The sequence below is a fragment of the Chenopodium album genome, chromosome 2 (assembly GCF_948465745.1).
Source record: "Chenopodium album chromosome 2, dcCheAlbu1.1, whole genome shotgun sequence".
In the NCBI taxonomy this organism is placed as follows: domain Eukaryota; kingdom Viridiplantae; phylum Streptophyta; class Magnoliopsida; order Caryophyllales; family Amaranthaceae; genus Chenopodium; species Chenopodium album.
The window spans coordinates 84,377,704-84,393,812 of NC_137835.1; the positions used below are offsets into that span (position 1 = coordinate 84,377,704).

Sequence of the window (16,109 nt, forward strand, 5' to 3'; positions counted from 1 at the left end):
GTTTTAGTCACGAAATCGGTGCAAGTTGTGAACGGGTAAATTGACCGTTTTAAGGCAAATTGGATGGTACCACCCATCTAAGTGTACTCCCGGATGGTATTTGGGACCATGCTAAACATCTCGGCCATTTTTATTTCCGGGCGAAAAAAGGTCAAAAAATTCCAAAATTGAAGGCTATTATCCATGCTTTTTGAGGAATTTCGGAGATTACGGGACCCGGTGGCGAAAATTCTTGAGGCCCTATGGGTTACATCTCAGGATAATATAATGTCGTTTGGAACCATATATGATCATAATATTTTGTCATAAATGTCCGTGGCAGGCTTGAGTTCACGAAATCGGTGCAAGTTGTGAACAGGTAAATTGACCATTTTATAGCATATTGGATGGTTCCACCCACTTAATTGGACTCCCGGAGAATATTAGGGACCATGGTAAACATCTCAGAAATTTTTATTTCCGGGCGAAAAAAAGGTAAAAAAAATTTCAAAATTGAAGGCTATTATCCACGCTTTTTGAGGAATTTCGGAGCTTACAGGGTCCAGTGACGAAAAGTCTTAAGGCCCTTGGGGATACATCTCAGGGTCATATAATCCCGTTTGGAACCATATATGATCATTATATATTGTCATAAATGTCTGTGGTAGGCTTGAGTTCACGAAATCGATGCAAGTTGTGAACAGGTAAATTTAGCGTTTTAAGGCAAATTGGATGGTGGCCCTTGGGGATATATCTCAGGTTCATATAATGCCATTTGGAACCATATATGACCATTATATGTTGTCATAAATGTCCGTTGTAGGCTTGAGTTCACGAAATCGGTGCAAAGTTGTGAACATGTATATTGATCGTTTTAAGGCAAATTGGATGGTTCCACCCACCTAATTGGAATCCCTGAGGATATTTGGGACCATGCTAAAAATCTCAGCAGTTTTTATTTTCGGGCGAAAAAAGGTCAAAAATCCAATATTGAAGGCTATTATCAACGCTTTTTGAGGAATTTCGGAGGTTTTGGGGCCCGATGGCGAAAAGTCTTGAAGCCCCAAGTCAATAGAGGGATGAAACACGGTACCGTGTTTACAACTGCTATGGATTTGACTTCAACACACATAAGTCAATAGAGGGACGAAACACCGTATCGTGTTTTAAACTTCTAGGAATTTGACTAGTTGTGGCATAAGTCTATAGAGAGGCGAAACACGGTACCGTGTTCTAAACTGCTATGGATTTGACTACAACACGCATAAGTCATTAGAGGAAAGAAACACGGTACCGTGTTTTAAACTTCTAGGAATTTGACTAGTTGTGGCATAAGTCTATCGAGGGACGAAACACGGTACCGTGTTTTAAACTTCTAGGAATTTGACCATTTGTGGCATCAGCTAATAGAGGAAAGAAACACGGTACCGGGTTTTAAACTTTTAGAAATTTGAGTAGTTGTTGCATAAGTCAATAGACGGACGAAGCACGGTACCGTGTTTACAATTGTTATGGATTTGACTTCAACACACATAAGTCAATAGAGGGACGAAACACGATACTGTGTTTTAAACTTCTAGGAATTTGACTAGTTGCGGCGTAAGTCAATAAAAGTAGGAAATACGGTATCATGTTTTAAACTTGTAAGAATTTGATTAGTTGTGTCATAAGTCAATAGAGGGACGAAACACGGTAAAGTTCTAGGAATTTGACTATTTGTGACATCAGTCAATAGAGGAAAGAAACACGGTACCAAGTTTTAAACTTGGTACCAAGTTTTAAACTTCTAGGAATTTGAGTAGTTGTGCCATAAGTGAATAGACGGACGAAACACGGTACCGTGTTTACAACTGCTATGGATTTGACTTCAACATGCATAAGTCAATAGAGGGGCGAAACACGGTACTGTGTTTTAAACTTCTAGGAATTTGACTAGTTGCGGCGTAAGTCAATAAAAGTAGGAAACACGATATCTTGTTTTAAAATTCTAGGAATTTGACATGCCATCTTTTACAAATTATTACTCTATCTAGCATTGTCACTTTAAATAAGCGTTGCGCTTGTCAATAAAATGCTAGTGTTGATTAAAGTTTTTTTTTTTTCCTTCAATTTCTATGAGATTAAAGTTTTTTTTTTTTTTCCTTATCTCCAACTCTCCAAGTATCCATTGTACATTGGCACTCTCTCACATTCTCTACCTTATACTCTATACCCACTTGCCACAAATCTTAAACATTATTTAATATTTGTAATAAGGAAGATTTGATTGGATTGTGTTACGGGTAAAACTATTTATTAACAAATAACCAAGTTGATCTTTAGATGTTTTTTCGAAAAAAAAAAAAAAAAAGCTTTAATCAGCTATTTTGAGGCTATTTATACTGTTACAAGGTTAGTTCCTCCTTCTCGTGGTCATTATTGTACTTCGAACATCATCCACAAGAATCATTGACTTTCTTAATGACTTTTTCAATTTGTCAACATTAATTATTGTTTCCAAAGGTTTACTTTTCACGATTGGACCGCTTGACTTTTATGGCTTAATCAAAATTCAAAATTAATAACACCATTTGGTCCTTTGATGCATGTCACACCTAATACTAATACTAGTAGTAAAGAAAATTACTTTTGAAAGGTGAAAATTTATTTAGGTCACTATAAAATACTTTATGTTAATTTTATTTTGAATTAGATTGAATTTAATTTTTGTTTTTTCTATCACTACATCAACAATAGAGTATTGGATCGTGTACCAACTGAAAGCGTATAATAGGTCGTTGTATTGAAATTACTTTTTAAAAAGTCGAGAGAGTTAAAAATATTATAGATGATTTAATTTAACATAAAAGAATATTAACCTAATTGTTTTTTCTTTCCTCTTCTCTTGCTCTCTACTTACAAAGGTTGTTATAGCTTTTCTTTGGGCTGTCATTTTTTCTAAGTAAGCCCTTAACTAGAATTGGACCAATGACATCTCCATTATGTGGGAGTTTTCTCCTATCTCTGTCGAATTATTCATCTCGTCTATGATACAAACTACAATACTCAATTATTATTAGATTCATATTAATCTGGATTTTAAATGAATTATGTATTCATGAAATCTTATGGAGAGTACGTATTATCTATTACATACATCAATTGTTTAATTCAAGTCGGAAAATAATGACAACATAGTTTTTGAAAGACTCCACTTTAAAAGAATAATGCAAAGTCATGTAAATTGTCATGGCATTTGTCTCATTGTACATTACCAAAATACTACACCGTAACTTTTATACTTTTTTTTTTAATCGAGATTAAAGATACTAGGTCAAAGTTATAAATAGAAAATTATAAAAGTTAAAATAGAACAACAATAAGACAAAGAAAGCAATAATTAGAGATGTATAGAATGCCATAATATGAATTCGGAGTTTGAAATATCTAAATTCGATGAAAATGAAACAAATGTCTCATAACTTGCATAGGACTCAAAAATTTAAAATTAACTTAATTTAATCATACTCAATTTAAATGATACGTTTAAAAGATTTTCCACTACAAACTTGTCTTGTTAAATTATATACTAACTCCGTTTCTTATTATGTGCAACAAAGTGGTATTATTTGTGAGATATAAAATATTCCTTTGTTGCACATAATAAGAAACAGAGGTAGTACTACTTTCGTTTTATATAGTCGATACTTTTCTTTCATCACGCTTATCAACATACTATTTTAACTATTAATATCGCTCACTACAGGCATTGTAAAGTTATAAAAAGTGGTTGAGTATTATTTAAATATACATTGAGACAATTCAAATAAGATTCCACTTGACTATTGTTTGTGAATAGCATAAAAGTGTAGTTTGTAAATAGTGTAAAAGTCAATACCTAGTCAACGCACTATTTTAACAATTAAGATCTATAAATCACAAAACCTAGTCAAAGTATAATTTGTAATAGCATAAAAGTCAAATGGTGGCAACTAAAAAAACCAGAGGCAATATGTAATACGAAGTACAAAACTTCATGAGTCGAGATAAAGTGTTAATAATCTAGTAATCTATCTATGTTCATATAAGTTAAAACTATAGTCAAATTATATGAAATTATTGTTATAATAATGTATATATGAAGTATTTAAATGAACAAACTAAGGAGTAAGGACCTATAAAGAATTAAAGATGCACCTCTCACTTAACTTTTGTTTGTGGCATCATTTTCTAAAATTTCAAAGTTTGATAAGACTACAAGTTTTGGAAATTATGGGCCGTGTATGATGAAGCATTAGGCTGAATTGACATTTCAACACTAATCACTTCTCTCTCGAATGCATGCTTCATTCATCGTAACCTAAGATTTTCTATAAGTTGACTCATCATTTGAATTTTAGGCCATAACAAATAAAAGGCATGTTGGCAAAATTTTCAGCTGCGTACAATCTCAAATTATAGATATATAGTTTTAAATTCATCAAAAGGACTTTATTACCCTTTTTTTTATCGAGTAAATGACGAAAGCTACTAACTTTCATTAAAAGCCAAGTAAAAATCAACAGCAATCACATCTTGCGCGCCTTTATAATTGATATACATCTTTTTATCTTTATTCTAGTTAAGTGACCTATAAACATAAGATATGTCATAACTTGTGCTAGTTTTATTATTTTACATTAAAAAAATGATCAGTATACCTTACATTATATGTTCATACTTCATATAATATTACTTTATAAAAGAATATGAACGTACTATGAAGTATATCAATGTAAAGATTCTAAGGAAGTCGAAGTCACGAGTCAAGTAGTCAACCAATCCATTTTGCTAAAACACCGCTAGTCTATAGCAAAGAAAATGTTAAAGAAGATGACCTAAGATTATATGAGAGAGTCTTCTGGCAGTACAATAACTTGTTTGGATCTAATTGTTGGACATTAATTGAACAAATTACGGTCAAGAACTTGTTGCTAGAAAAACTGAATACTCTGTATTTGTAATAAACAAAAAAAAAACTGTATTCATACACCTTTTTTTATTTAAAATAAGCACGTACTACATTTAGCAGTACGAAAAATAAATCAAATAATTTAAATTTTTATCTTGTTTTTAATTGTTATTAAATGTACATATAAAATACATCGTATATGATTAATGTTTATGATTTGAATCAACAACATGCAAAATAATGAAGCGAGTCTAGGCTCCTATTTAGCAATTGAAAGAAATGTGAAATGTTGATTGATTGACGAATTTATGGAGCTTCACATTATTCGTATGAGTAAAGTGTGACTACGCTAGTACAATCAATAATGTTTACTAGTGATGGCATTATTCGGGTTTGGTATGAACCATATAGATGACGATATAGCATAAATGAGGGCAAAATACTCGTACTTGGGTAACCCTTACATTAATTTCTTGCTTACTTGAACACACCAATTAACTACAACTAAGAAATTAATGAATTAACATTACGTACTATAATTGTGGGCGGCTCCATATAACGTACGTAGTACGAAGTACATGTTAAGGCCTACCGATATTTATTTTTTATTTTTTTTATTTTTGGTTCTACTCTATTATTTCATTTTCTTACAACTTTACAAGTAGCTAGATATTGAAGAAGAGTCTTTGAAACGTATTTGGAAATTATTAAGGCAAAATTGGACTCGTCATCCTTGTACATTGTTGCACTATTATTATTTTTACCTAGCTTCTTACCATGCACTGAACAAGTATTTATGTTAGTTCCCATGCTTTTTTACAATTCCATCATAGAATATATACATAAGAGTAAGAATAAAAATTATACGATAGAGTAATAAGTAATGTACGTGAAGGTTGTTGGTTACTTGGTTATCAGTATATTAATTACATTCAAGTGGCTTTAATTTAGTTGTCTTGTCATTGATTCAAATTACATCGTCAAACTGACTTATAATGATTCCGATTTGACCAATAAGCAACCAAGTAACCATTCATAAATCAAAGAAAAAAGTAACTAACTAATTAAAACATACATGTGAACATAGCTTGAAAAGCATTTATATATACATATGCTTTAGATTAAATAACAGTCTAAGAGCCTAAATTCATTTAGTCATAATGAAATCATCATATATAATATGGTTGAGAGTTAAGACAACCAAATTAAATGAGAGCAAAGAGTTAGACATTGCGTTAATTATTCTAGAAAATAAAAGAAAGTAGATTATTAAAAAGTAGTGATATACTCATATACTACATCATAAACTTGAAGTACATCGATTATTTATGAAGAAATTAAACCCCTAAAAACAAAAGAAAAATAAAAAGATAATAAAGAAACATGCTAATTTAAGTAGAAAAAATCTACTACTTATTGATTATATCTTCCTACTAAATCATGTTCTGCATCAAGAAGCTCTTCTAACACATTATTATCCACGTACTCAAACTCAATAACTTGTTTTTGATCCTCTTGCTCTCTAGAAAACGTTGAAGAAGAAGAAGAAGAAGAACTTCCTCTACCAAAAACACTATTACTATCACTAGAATGATAGTGTTGTTCATTAGGAAAATTAAGTATTGCAAGGTGACCTCTCAAGGCAAAGGCCGCCCTATCATAAGCACGAGCCGCCTCCTCGGCCGTGTCAAACGTTCCAAGCCACAAACGAGCGCCATTCCTCTTAGGATCACGTATCTCTGCCGCAAACTTCCCCCATGGACGCCTCCGAACGCCTCTATACTTTGAAGCGGTATTACCTTTGTTGTTATTATTGTCACCTTCCATTTTTTTGACTTGTACAAGTTTTTTAAAATTTATGTAGATGTTGTGTGTATATATATATATATATATATATATATGAACTAAGGATGCATGAAGAGTTATTATTGAAGACTATGGATTATGTACGAGGCGAATTACATATATTTATATAGTTGAATAATTTGGTGGCAAATAATAAATTAAGCTAGTGAGTGGTGGCGGGCTTGAAAGTGATTAATGAAAAATTTGACGGTCCAAAGTGACGGGTTGACGTTGATGTTGAAGATGTCTAAATTACGTTCAACACCTTGATTTATGTGCCTTTATTAATATACTATGAAAATGTTTTCAATAAGGAACAAGAACCATGGATGGACCATTGGACCCCATACATGGGTGTTTACTGTTTAGTGTTTTAAAATTTCATGCATTTTTTGTTGCTATGATTATATAAATCAATAATATAAAAGTATATTACGTGTACAATATGTTAGAATTAATAACCTGTGACGTGTGATATACAAGGATTATGGTTGTATTCATCTTATTTCCCAAACAAATGATATGATAGATAAATCTTATGTTAGGACTTTTCAGCCTATTTACAAAATTACAACTTACAAGTTACAATCATTTTGTAAAAAAAGGTGATGAATTTGATAATGCCCTTAGCCTAATCCACCTTCGCATCTTAGGGTATGTTCTGATTGACTGAATTGAGTTAAATGAACTTATTGGAGCTGAGCTAAACTAAACTCAACTGAATATTTTATGAGAGAAAAAATTATGATAAAAATTGAAGTGAACTAACCAGAACTGAGCTGGACCCTTAGCATTTGGATCTAATTAGCTAAAACTAAATCGAGAACTAAATCTTATTCAAAAATAATACGAAATACTCAAGTTCACCCTATGTTAGTTCCACAATGTTGGTTTTCTTTCTTTATTTTTTTTTTTTTTTTTTTTTTTTTTTTTTTTGTAGTAAATATTTTTAATAGAATTTTACTAATTATTAATGGTCATTGATAATTCAAGAGCTAGCTAGCATATTATTTCATTTTTGGTATAAAATAGAAATCCAAGAATCTAAATTTCTGGGCATTTCCTTCTTGGCTGTGCGAAAACAATGGGTATTTTTTCCTAGAATGTAATTTTTGTATACACCCAAAATTTATGTTATTTTGTAGTTTTACCGGCAAAATTCTATACAAAATGTCTACAAATTCTTATTATGAAAAGATTAGCATAAGACCATTCTATTTTACTACAATGGTAACTTGCTCTTACGATTAAGGATAAATCTTTGCCAAAATTTGAAAAAATCAGAAGGGAAATCATGAAACTAGGAGAGAAATCAGAGAATATATAAACTTTAGTCACTCAAGAGTAGTATTTCCTTCACTCGATGTAATAATACGATCATAATTACGAGTACATTTATGAAGTTGTGCGTGATGCAACATCAGCAAATTATGAATCAACCTCCTGTATAGCTGTGATTATTCATAGATTGTTAAAAAATTTGAGGTAAATTTAATTGGTTTATAACAAGGGGAGGAACGTATTTTTAAGTTATAAATGTGGGCGTTACTTAGAGATTCGGGGGCAACGTTTAGCTTTTACAAAAAAAAATATGTTAATTATAAATTATATAATCATTAACACATTATAATAGTCATATTTTAAATGACTACTATAAAATTTCCATAATCATTTTTATGCTTACAATTACAAGTAGGAGTGGATATCAATTGGATGTTGGTGTAGTGATGATTGCTGGGACTACACTTGGTAGGACAGACCTGTATTCAATCCCTCGCAACAACAATTGAGAGGAGAGTGAAACCTAATCACCCAGAACTGGTCCTCAAATCCGAATCAACTAGGTGGATCGGAATACTGAAAAAAACAAGTAGTAGTGAACAACATATACATATATTGTAATATTGATGTATATAGGTGCGTATGTAATGTCAGTTGCTATAATATAAGTTCTTAAAAAATCTTGTTGTGCTGGCAGTTAATTGAGGCATTTGATGCATGCATTTGCTTCAGCTGGCTTTAATTTGAATAGATGGTCGCCTTATTCAAGTGGAAAGAGATGTGTTAGCTTAACTTATGATTTATTATGCACAATTTTGCACATACGTTATTAATTATATGAATATTTTTGTTTTTAGTATTAACCCTTTAGAAAATGCAAGTATATATCCTAATATCTTATTATCTTACCTTAATTTTCAAGATAAAAAATGTAAGAATTAACTCTCATGTGTTGCTTGAATTGCTTCTATTTTGTACGGAGTATTATATTTATAACCTTTATTAATACGATAAATGCATGTCAATTAGCTTAATTAGTTAAGTATACTCGTATATACAGAGTAATATATACCTCATATTATTGATGAGTGGTGGCGGGCTTGAAAGTATATAATGATACATTTGATGGTCCAAAGTGACGGGTTGAAGTTGTGTAATAAATTACGTTCAACACCTTTTGTTGTTATATGAGTATACATAACCTGTGACGTGTAATACATGAGGACTTTTTCTATATCCCTAATACTCACGATACATAATGTTATTCACTTAATAAAGCTAATGAGTAATGACATATGTTCGACGTTGTTTATTTTATTTATTTTTTTGATGCAATGTTCGACGTTGTTTATTGAGGGTGAAGATGCTCTTTTCTTTTCGATAATTCTAAAATAGTGATCTAATTTAACCAGCTAATAAAAATTATATACTTTAATAAATGATATAATTGAAAGAAATATGCATGCACTGAAATGTTATATGAACCCAAAAATAACATTGTATATTTTATTATATAAAAAATACAACGCTTAAACTTTATTGCATTAGATAATTATTGACCATATATATATATGTATATAGTATTTATTCTCTTAATGAAAAAAAAGTATGTAAATTGTCATTGATTTAGTCTCAACATAAATTTTCAATAGAGTTAGTTGATTGACAATCATAAAACTCAAAGTATTATACATCATGCGTTTTTATTTTTATTGAAAATCATGTGCTGCTCCTCCCATATTTTGCTCTGTTTATTTTGCTTGTTGTGTGATGTAAATATTTGTAACATGTGATTTGTTCACATGATTTTTTTTCTTCCTTTTTGTCTCTTTGTACAGCTATGTAGGTTTTCTTAGAATACATGTATATAAGCCCTTTGGGCCTTGTAGCCGCCAGGGGTTTTTTGATGTAATTTTCAATCTTCAATAGCAGAGCATATAAAAAAAACTCTCTGGTTCCAAATTGGAAAACCAGATAAACAAAGCTTGAGTCTTTGAAAACTTCTTTATGGTATCAGAGCGGGGTTGTAAGATCCTCGGTGATTAAGAGTTTTCATAGGCTCTTGAATTGTTTTAAACGAAAAAAAAAAAAAAAAGTCTTTCAATAAAATGGGTGACCCAAACACAACCAGCAATTTGAATCCATACAAGGATCCTCTTTTTATTACTGTAAATGAAAGTGCTTCAACACCGCTTGGGAACATTATGCTTGATGGCAATAACTTCTTAAAGTGGAGTAGAAGTGTGAGAATTGCTCTAGGAGCTAAGAACAAACTGGCCTTTCTTGATGGTAAGCACCCTAAGCCTTCACAGGAACCAGATGAAATCCAGAAATGGACGAGATGTGATTACATGGTAAGGTCATGGTTGTTGGCTACCATGAAACCTGAAATTGCGAGTAGCCTAGTGACGATGCAGTCCACCAAGAAGTTGTGGGAAGAAATAGTTGAGAGATATGGGCAAACAAACGCTCCTCAGCTATTTCAACTCAAAAAGGAACTCTGGGAACTCGAACAAAACAATCTTCCAGTGGGAGATTATTATTGCAAACTGAAAGATCTGTGGGACCAGATTGAGGAACTGGAGGAATTACCAGAGTGTGCATGTGGTGCAATGAGCAAATGCACATGTAATGTAGTGAAGAAAGTATTCGAAATGCAGCAGAACAACAAACTCATGAAGTTTCTTATGGGACTCAATTCTGGATATGACCAGATGAAGAGCAATTTCTTGAGCGTTGAACCTCTCATCCCAGTGAACAAAGCATACAATTTGGTACTTTAGGTGGAGAGGCAAAAGCAGCTTACTGGGGAGATGAACAATGTAGGTTCTGAAATTAGTGCATTAGCTGCAAACAGACATAACCAAAGCTTTGGGGCCATTGAGAACTTCCAAAAGAAGGATTACAAGAAAATGAGGCTTGAGAAGCAAGCCAAGAAATGTGAGCATTGTGGAATGAGAGGACATGTGAAGGATGAATGTTTTAAATTGTTGGGATATCCGGAATGGTTCAAGAGTGGCAAGGGAAAATCGACTCAAAGGCTAGCATCAAATATCCTTGCAGACGTAAATGCTGTTGTCAATGACAATCCACTTGAATCCAGAGAGTCAAATGGAATGAAGTCAGACAATACCTTCATTGCTAACGTGGTTCAAGAAGTGATGAAAGCATTGGAAGAGAAGAAGAAAGGAGGTATGAGCAGCCAGAGCAATTTTGCTGGTAAGATTACAGTTATTAATGCAATAAATAATGAAAAAAATTCATCTGAGAATACTTGGTTGATAGATTCAGGTGCTAGTGACCACATGACAGGGAACAAAAATATTTTGCACAATTTAAAAACTTTAGATAAAAGAATCAGGGTAGGCCTTCCTGATAGCACCATTAAAGTTGTCTCTGAAATTGGAAGTGTGAGGATAAATCCTAATGTGGTCTTGAATGATGTGTTGTATGTCGATCACTTCAAACATAACTTGTTGTCTGTCGGGAAATTGGTCGAAAAGACAGATGTAAGACTGTTATTTGATAGATATGGATGCTTGTTACAGGACCCTTCCACTGATCAGAATGTAAAGTTTGGGAAGAATGAGAATGACCTGTATAAGCTAGTGATGAATGAAGAGAAGACAGGAATGCAGGAAGTTAGCATGAAGAAAGAAGAGATGAAGAAATGTAATAAAGTAGTAAATTTAGACTTGATGCATGCTAGACTTGGACATGTTTCCGCGTCTAAGATGCAACATTTGAATTTTTGCAAATGTAGTGATTTAAAGGAGTACTTTTGTGACACTTGTTCTGTAGCGAAGCATCATAAGCTTCCTTTTGCTCCCAGCAAATCAATAGCTGCAACCATATTTGATTTAATACATGTTGATTTGTGGGGTCCTTATAGGACTAAATCTATTACAGGAGCAAGTTATTTTCTAACGATTGTAGATGATTACAGCAGGGCAACATGGACACATTTGCTGTCAAATAAAGAACAGGTGAAATCTGTCATTTGTAATTTCCTAGCTCATGTAGAGAATCAATTTAAAACCTCAGTTAAAATTTTGAGGAGCGATAATGGAACCGAAATTTTTCAAAATGAATGTGGGAAGATTCTAGCTGATAAAGGAATCATACATCAAAGAAGTGTTGAAGGAGTGCCTCAACAGAACGCAAGGGTTGAGAGAAAGCACAGATTCTTGCTTGAAACAGCTAGAGCATTGAAATTACATGCAGGCCTACCTACATATTTATGGGGTGAATGCATTCTGGCAGCTACTCACCTAATTAATTTACTGCCAAGTGCAGTGATTAAATGGGAAACACCATATTACAGGCTCATGAAGAAAGAACCAAAGTATGCCCATTTGAGAGTCATTGGAAGTTTGTGCTATGCAAGCCCGCATAGGAAGCCGGGAGACAAGTTTGCTCCAAGAGGATTAAGGTGTATTATGTTGGGATACCCTTACAATCAAAAGGGGTATAAGTTACTGGAACTTGAAAGCAGAAAAATATTCGTGAGTAGAGATGTTGTTTTTAAAGAAAATATATTTCCCTTTTTGGTTACAAATGAAGATAATGGTGTTGTGAGAGGTCTCAGAAAAGATCTATTAGAGATTGAAGATGAGATCGATTTTTTGGAGCAGGAGGAGATTGACAATAATTTGAATGCTGATAATGATGATGATCGAGAGCTTACAGCAGAGCTAACAGAAGAGGTTCCCATGGAGCAAGTAAATCAAGAAGAAGGAGGTGAGAGAAGGTCAAGTAGAAATTCTATTTTACCAAGGAAATTCATTGATTATATAACAGACATACCAGGGAAAAGAAATGGTGATCTGTCAGCAAACTTGATCTCAGCGAAGTTAACAGATTCGAAAATGTATTCACAAGATTACATTGCTTCTTTAAACAATGTTCTCTTGGTGAAGGAACCAGCGCACTATGGCGAGGCATCCAAGGATCCAGAATGGGTAAAGGCAATGGAACAAGAACTAAAGGCAATGGAGAACAATCATACGTGGGATTTGGAAAAGTTACCACCAGGAAAAACAGCAATCGATTCAAAATGGGTATATAAAATCAAATTTAAACCAAATGGTGAAATTGAAAGGTTGAAAGCTAGATTAGTAGCTAGAGGAGATAAGCAGGTAAAAGGAAAGGATTACAAGCACACCTTTTCACCTGTAGCCAAGCTCAGTACAGTGAGAACTCTTGTGGCTCTTGCTACAAAGCTTAATTGGAAGTTACACCATTTTGACATAAACAATGCCTTTTTGCACGGTTATCTAGATGAAGAAGTATACATGAAGCCGCCTAGAGGTTATACAGAGGCAAAAGAAGGTGAGGTATGTAGATTAAAGAAGAGCATCTATGGTCTTAAACAAGCGTCAAGGCAATGGAATATTGAGCTTACAAAATATTTCTTAGAGAAAGGATACAAACAAAGCAAGAAAGATTATTCATTATTCTCTAAGAAGGAAAATGGGAAACAAACCTTGATCTTGGTGTATGTAGATGATCTTCTAATTAGTGGAGATGATGAAGATGAGGTAATGAGAGTGAAGAAGGGATTGAATGAAGCTTTCACCATTAAGGATTTAGGTGAAATGAGATATTTTCTTGGAATAGAAGTTGCGAGGAACGCAAAAGGAACAGTCATGAACCAAAGAAAATACATTTTAGACATTTTGAAATCTACTGGAATGGAAGGATGTAAACCTACAAAATTTCCATTTCCAAAGGGAATCAAATTGTCTATTGAGGAAGGAGAATTGATTGAAGATCCAGAAATTTATAGACGAATTGTTGGAAAACTATTATATCTGAATCTTACGAGACCAGATATATCATATAGCGTACAACAATTAAGTCAATATATGCAATCACCAAGAAAGCCGCATTTGAAAGCAGCAATTCATGTAATCAAATACCTTGTTGGGACAATGAATTGAAGTCTATATTATCCTGCAGAAACAAACATGAAAGTGTCAGCCTTTTGCGACTCAGATTGGGGTGCTTGTGCTTATAGTGCTAAGTCCTTAACCGGGTACTGTGTATTTTTAGGAGGATGCTTGGTTTCTTGGAAGACAAAGAAGCAAAAGACAGTGTCTAAATCGTCCACTGAAGCGGAGTACAGATGTATGTCTCAGACAACTAGTGAGATTGAATGGCTAATACATTTATTGGAGGAGATTGGGTTTGATGTAGAGAAACCAATTGACATGTTCTGCGATAATCGATCAGCCCTTCATCTTGCTCACAATCCTATCTTTCATGAAAGAACTAAACATCTTGATGTGGATTGCCATTATGTCAGGGATCGCATACAGGATGGAACTCTCAATGTTTTACATGTGAGATCCTTTCTTCAATTAGCAGATTTGATTACCAAGTCACTTAGTGAACAGCAGCACAAACACTTATCCTTCAAGTTGGGCCTCGTTCCATCGGATCCAACTTGAGGGGGGCATATTGAAAATCATGTGCTGCTCCTCCCATATTTTGCTCTATTTATTTTGCTTGCTGTGTGCTGTAAATATTTGTAACATGTGATTTGTTCACATGATTTTTTTTCTTCCTTTTTGTCTCTTTGTACAGCTATGTAGGTTTTCTTAGAATACATGTATATAAGCCCTTTGGGCCTTGTAGCCGCCAGGGGTTTTTTGATGTAATTTTCAATCTTCAATAGCAGAGCATATAAAAAAAACTCTCTGGTTCCAAATTGGAAAACCAGATAAACAAAGCTTGAGTCTTTGAAAACTTCTTTAATTTTATTGCACCATTAGGTCTTTTACACTATTCACTAATATTTTTTTACCATCATTTGTGATTTATCCATTCAGAAAAATATCGTCATGTGGGATCTAGTTAGATTCGTCTCGAAATCTTCTTTTCAAATATAAATTTTTTATAATTTTTACAAAAGTATAATTAAAGATATTCATAGCTTAAAAAAAATGCATTAGCAAGCGTGAAATCCCTCATGGTGCAATAAAAAATAACGGAGGAACTATATAAATGAGGTAGAGGCAATAACTCTTTTCTAGCCAAACACTTAAAAGAAAGGTATTGGAGACGGCCGCTTAGTTTTTGAATATAATGGCTACCCAACTATTGTAGTTGGGCTAAATTCATTATAAGAAGCACATACAATGTTAGAAGAATATTGATCCATGGCGTATTAGCTTATGTATACATTCTCAAAAATTATTCTTATAGTACAAGCTTATGGTGTACAATGCATATTTCATACGGTGTATACAAAGTGCGTTCACAATTTTTCACATCAGACATGTACCCAGCAATAAAGCGAAGCTCCTATAGTCCTATTATTGATTATTTCAGATTTTTATATCCAAGTACTATTATAGATTTGTAGGTGCAAATTGATTTTAGTTTTTTTTTATAAGAATAACTGTATGCGTAAATTAAAAAGAAAATTTGTACAGCTCGAATCCGGATGATGAATATATAATTCTCGGATAATGCATAAGCTTTAAAAAAAATACTAGTTTTGTGCTCCGTGAGATGCCCGGGTTGTTTGTGGACTTTTATAAGATAAAATTATATTATAATTCAATTTGATTGAAAATAGAATTCTAATTTTTTTTTTTTTTTTTTTGCTACAAAGCCTATCTATATTTATCAAACGTGATACGACACTTGGCGAAAAGTTAAAACGCTACATGATGTTGTCTTGTGGCTTAATTATAAGTTTTAATTTGGTATTTTATCGAAAATAAAATTTTAAACTAACCATCTTATTCTAAAATTCTATCCTAATTTGATTAACAATGGAATTTTTAACTAACTTTTTTATCTTACGAAATCTATTTAAATCTATCCAAGATGGCGCGACACTTGGCAAAAAGTTGTAATGTCAAGTGTCGCTGTTTCGTGACCTGCCTAAAAGTTTAGCTTTATATATTAGTTATATGATATGATATTACACGACAACTACAAAACTTGCTTGCAGTTGATGATGAAAACTAATAGACCAATTCACTATTTATAAAGTTTCTAAAACCTACTTGCAATTTAATGAGCAAAACAAACATTGTAAGTTACAATTTGTAACCAATGG

General features: G+C 32.9%; 3 protein-coding genes across 3 annotated transcripts; 2 read left to right on the forward strand and 1 right to left on the reverse strand.

The window, feature by feature from the left end:
• Nucleotides 1-6,322: 6,322 nt before the first annotated feature.
• Nucleotides 6,323-6,736, reverse strand: LOC145578093 (ethylene-responsive transcription factor ERF098-like). The gene has a single exon (XM_081635488.1). The coding sequence runs from the start codon at nucleotides 6,734-6,736 to the stop codon at nucleotides 6,323-6,325; it is 414 nt and encodes a 137-aa protein (XP_081491614.1).
• A 3,407-nt stretch (nucleotides 6,737-10,143) lies between these two features.
• Nucleotides 10,144-10,818, forward strand: LOC145578102 (uncharacterized). Its single transcript, XM_081635495.1, has one exon. It carries the CDS (start codon nucleotides 10,144-10,146, stop codon nucleotides 10,816-10,818), a length of 675 nt encoding a protein of 224 aa, XP_081491621.1.
• LOC145591359 (uncharacterized) lies at nucleotides 10,379-11,835 on the forward strand. Its single transcript, XM_081647794.1, has 2 exons — nucleotides 10,379-11,254; nucleotides 11,584-11,835. Exons 1-2 carry the CDS (start codon nucleotides 10,849-10,851, stop codon nucleotides 11,595-11,597), a joined length of 420 nt encoding a protein of 139 aa, XP_081503920.1. The 5' UTR covers nucleotides 10,379-10,848; the 3' UTR covers nucleotides 11,598-11,835.
• Nucleotides 11,836-16,109: the final 4,274 nt, after the last annotated feature.

Bases quoted from the DNA above. Each gene is read 5' to 3' on its own strand.
- LOC145578093 (XM_081635488.1), bottom strand. From the start codon at position 6,736: ATGGAAGGTGACAATAATAACAACAAAGGTAATACCGCTTCAAAGTAT.
- LOC145578102 (XM_081635495.1), top strand. From the start codon at position 10,144: ATGGGTGACCCAAACACAACCAGCAATTTGAATCCATACAAGGATCCT.
- LOC145591359 (XM_081647794.1), top strand. From the start codon at position 10,849: ATGAACAATGTAGGTTCTGAAATTAGTGCATTAGCTGCAAACAGACAT.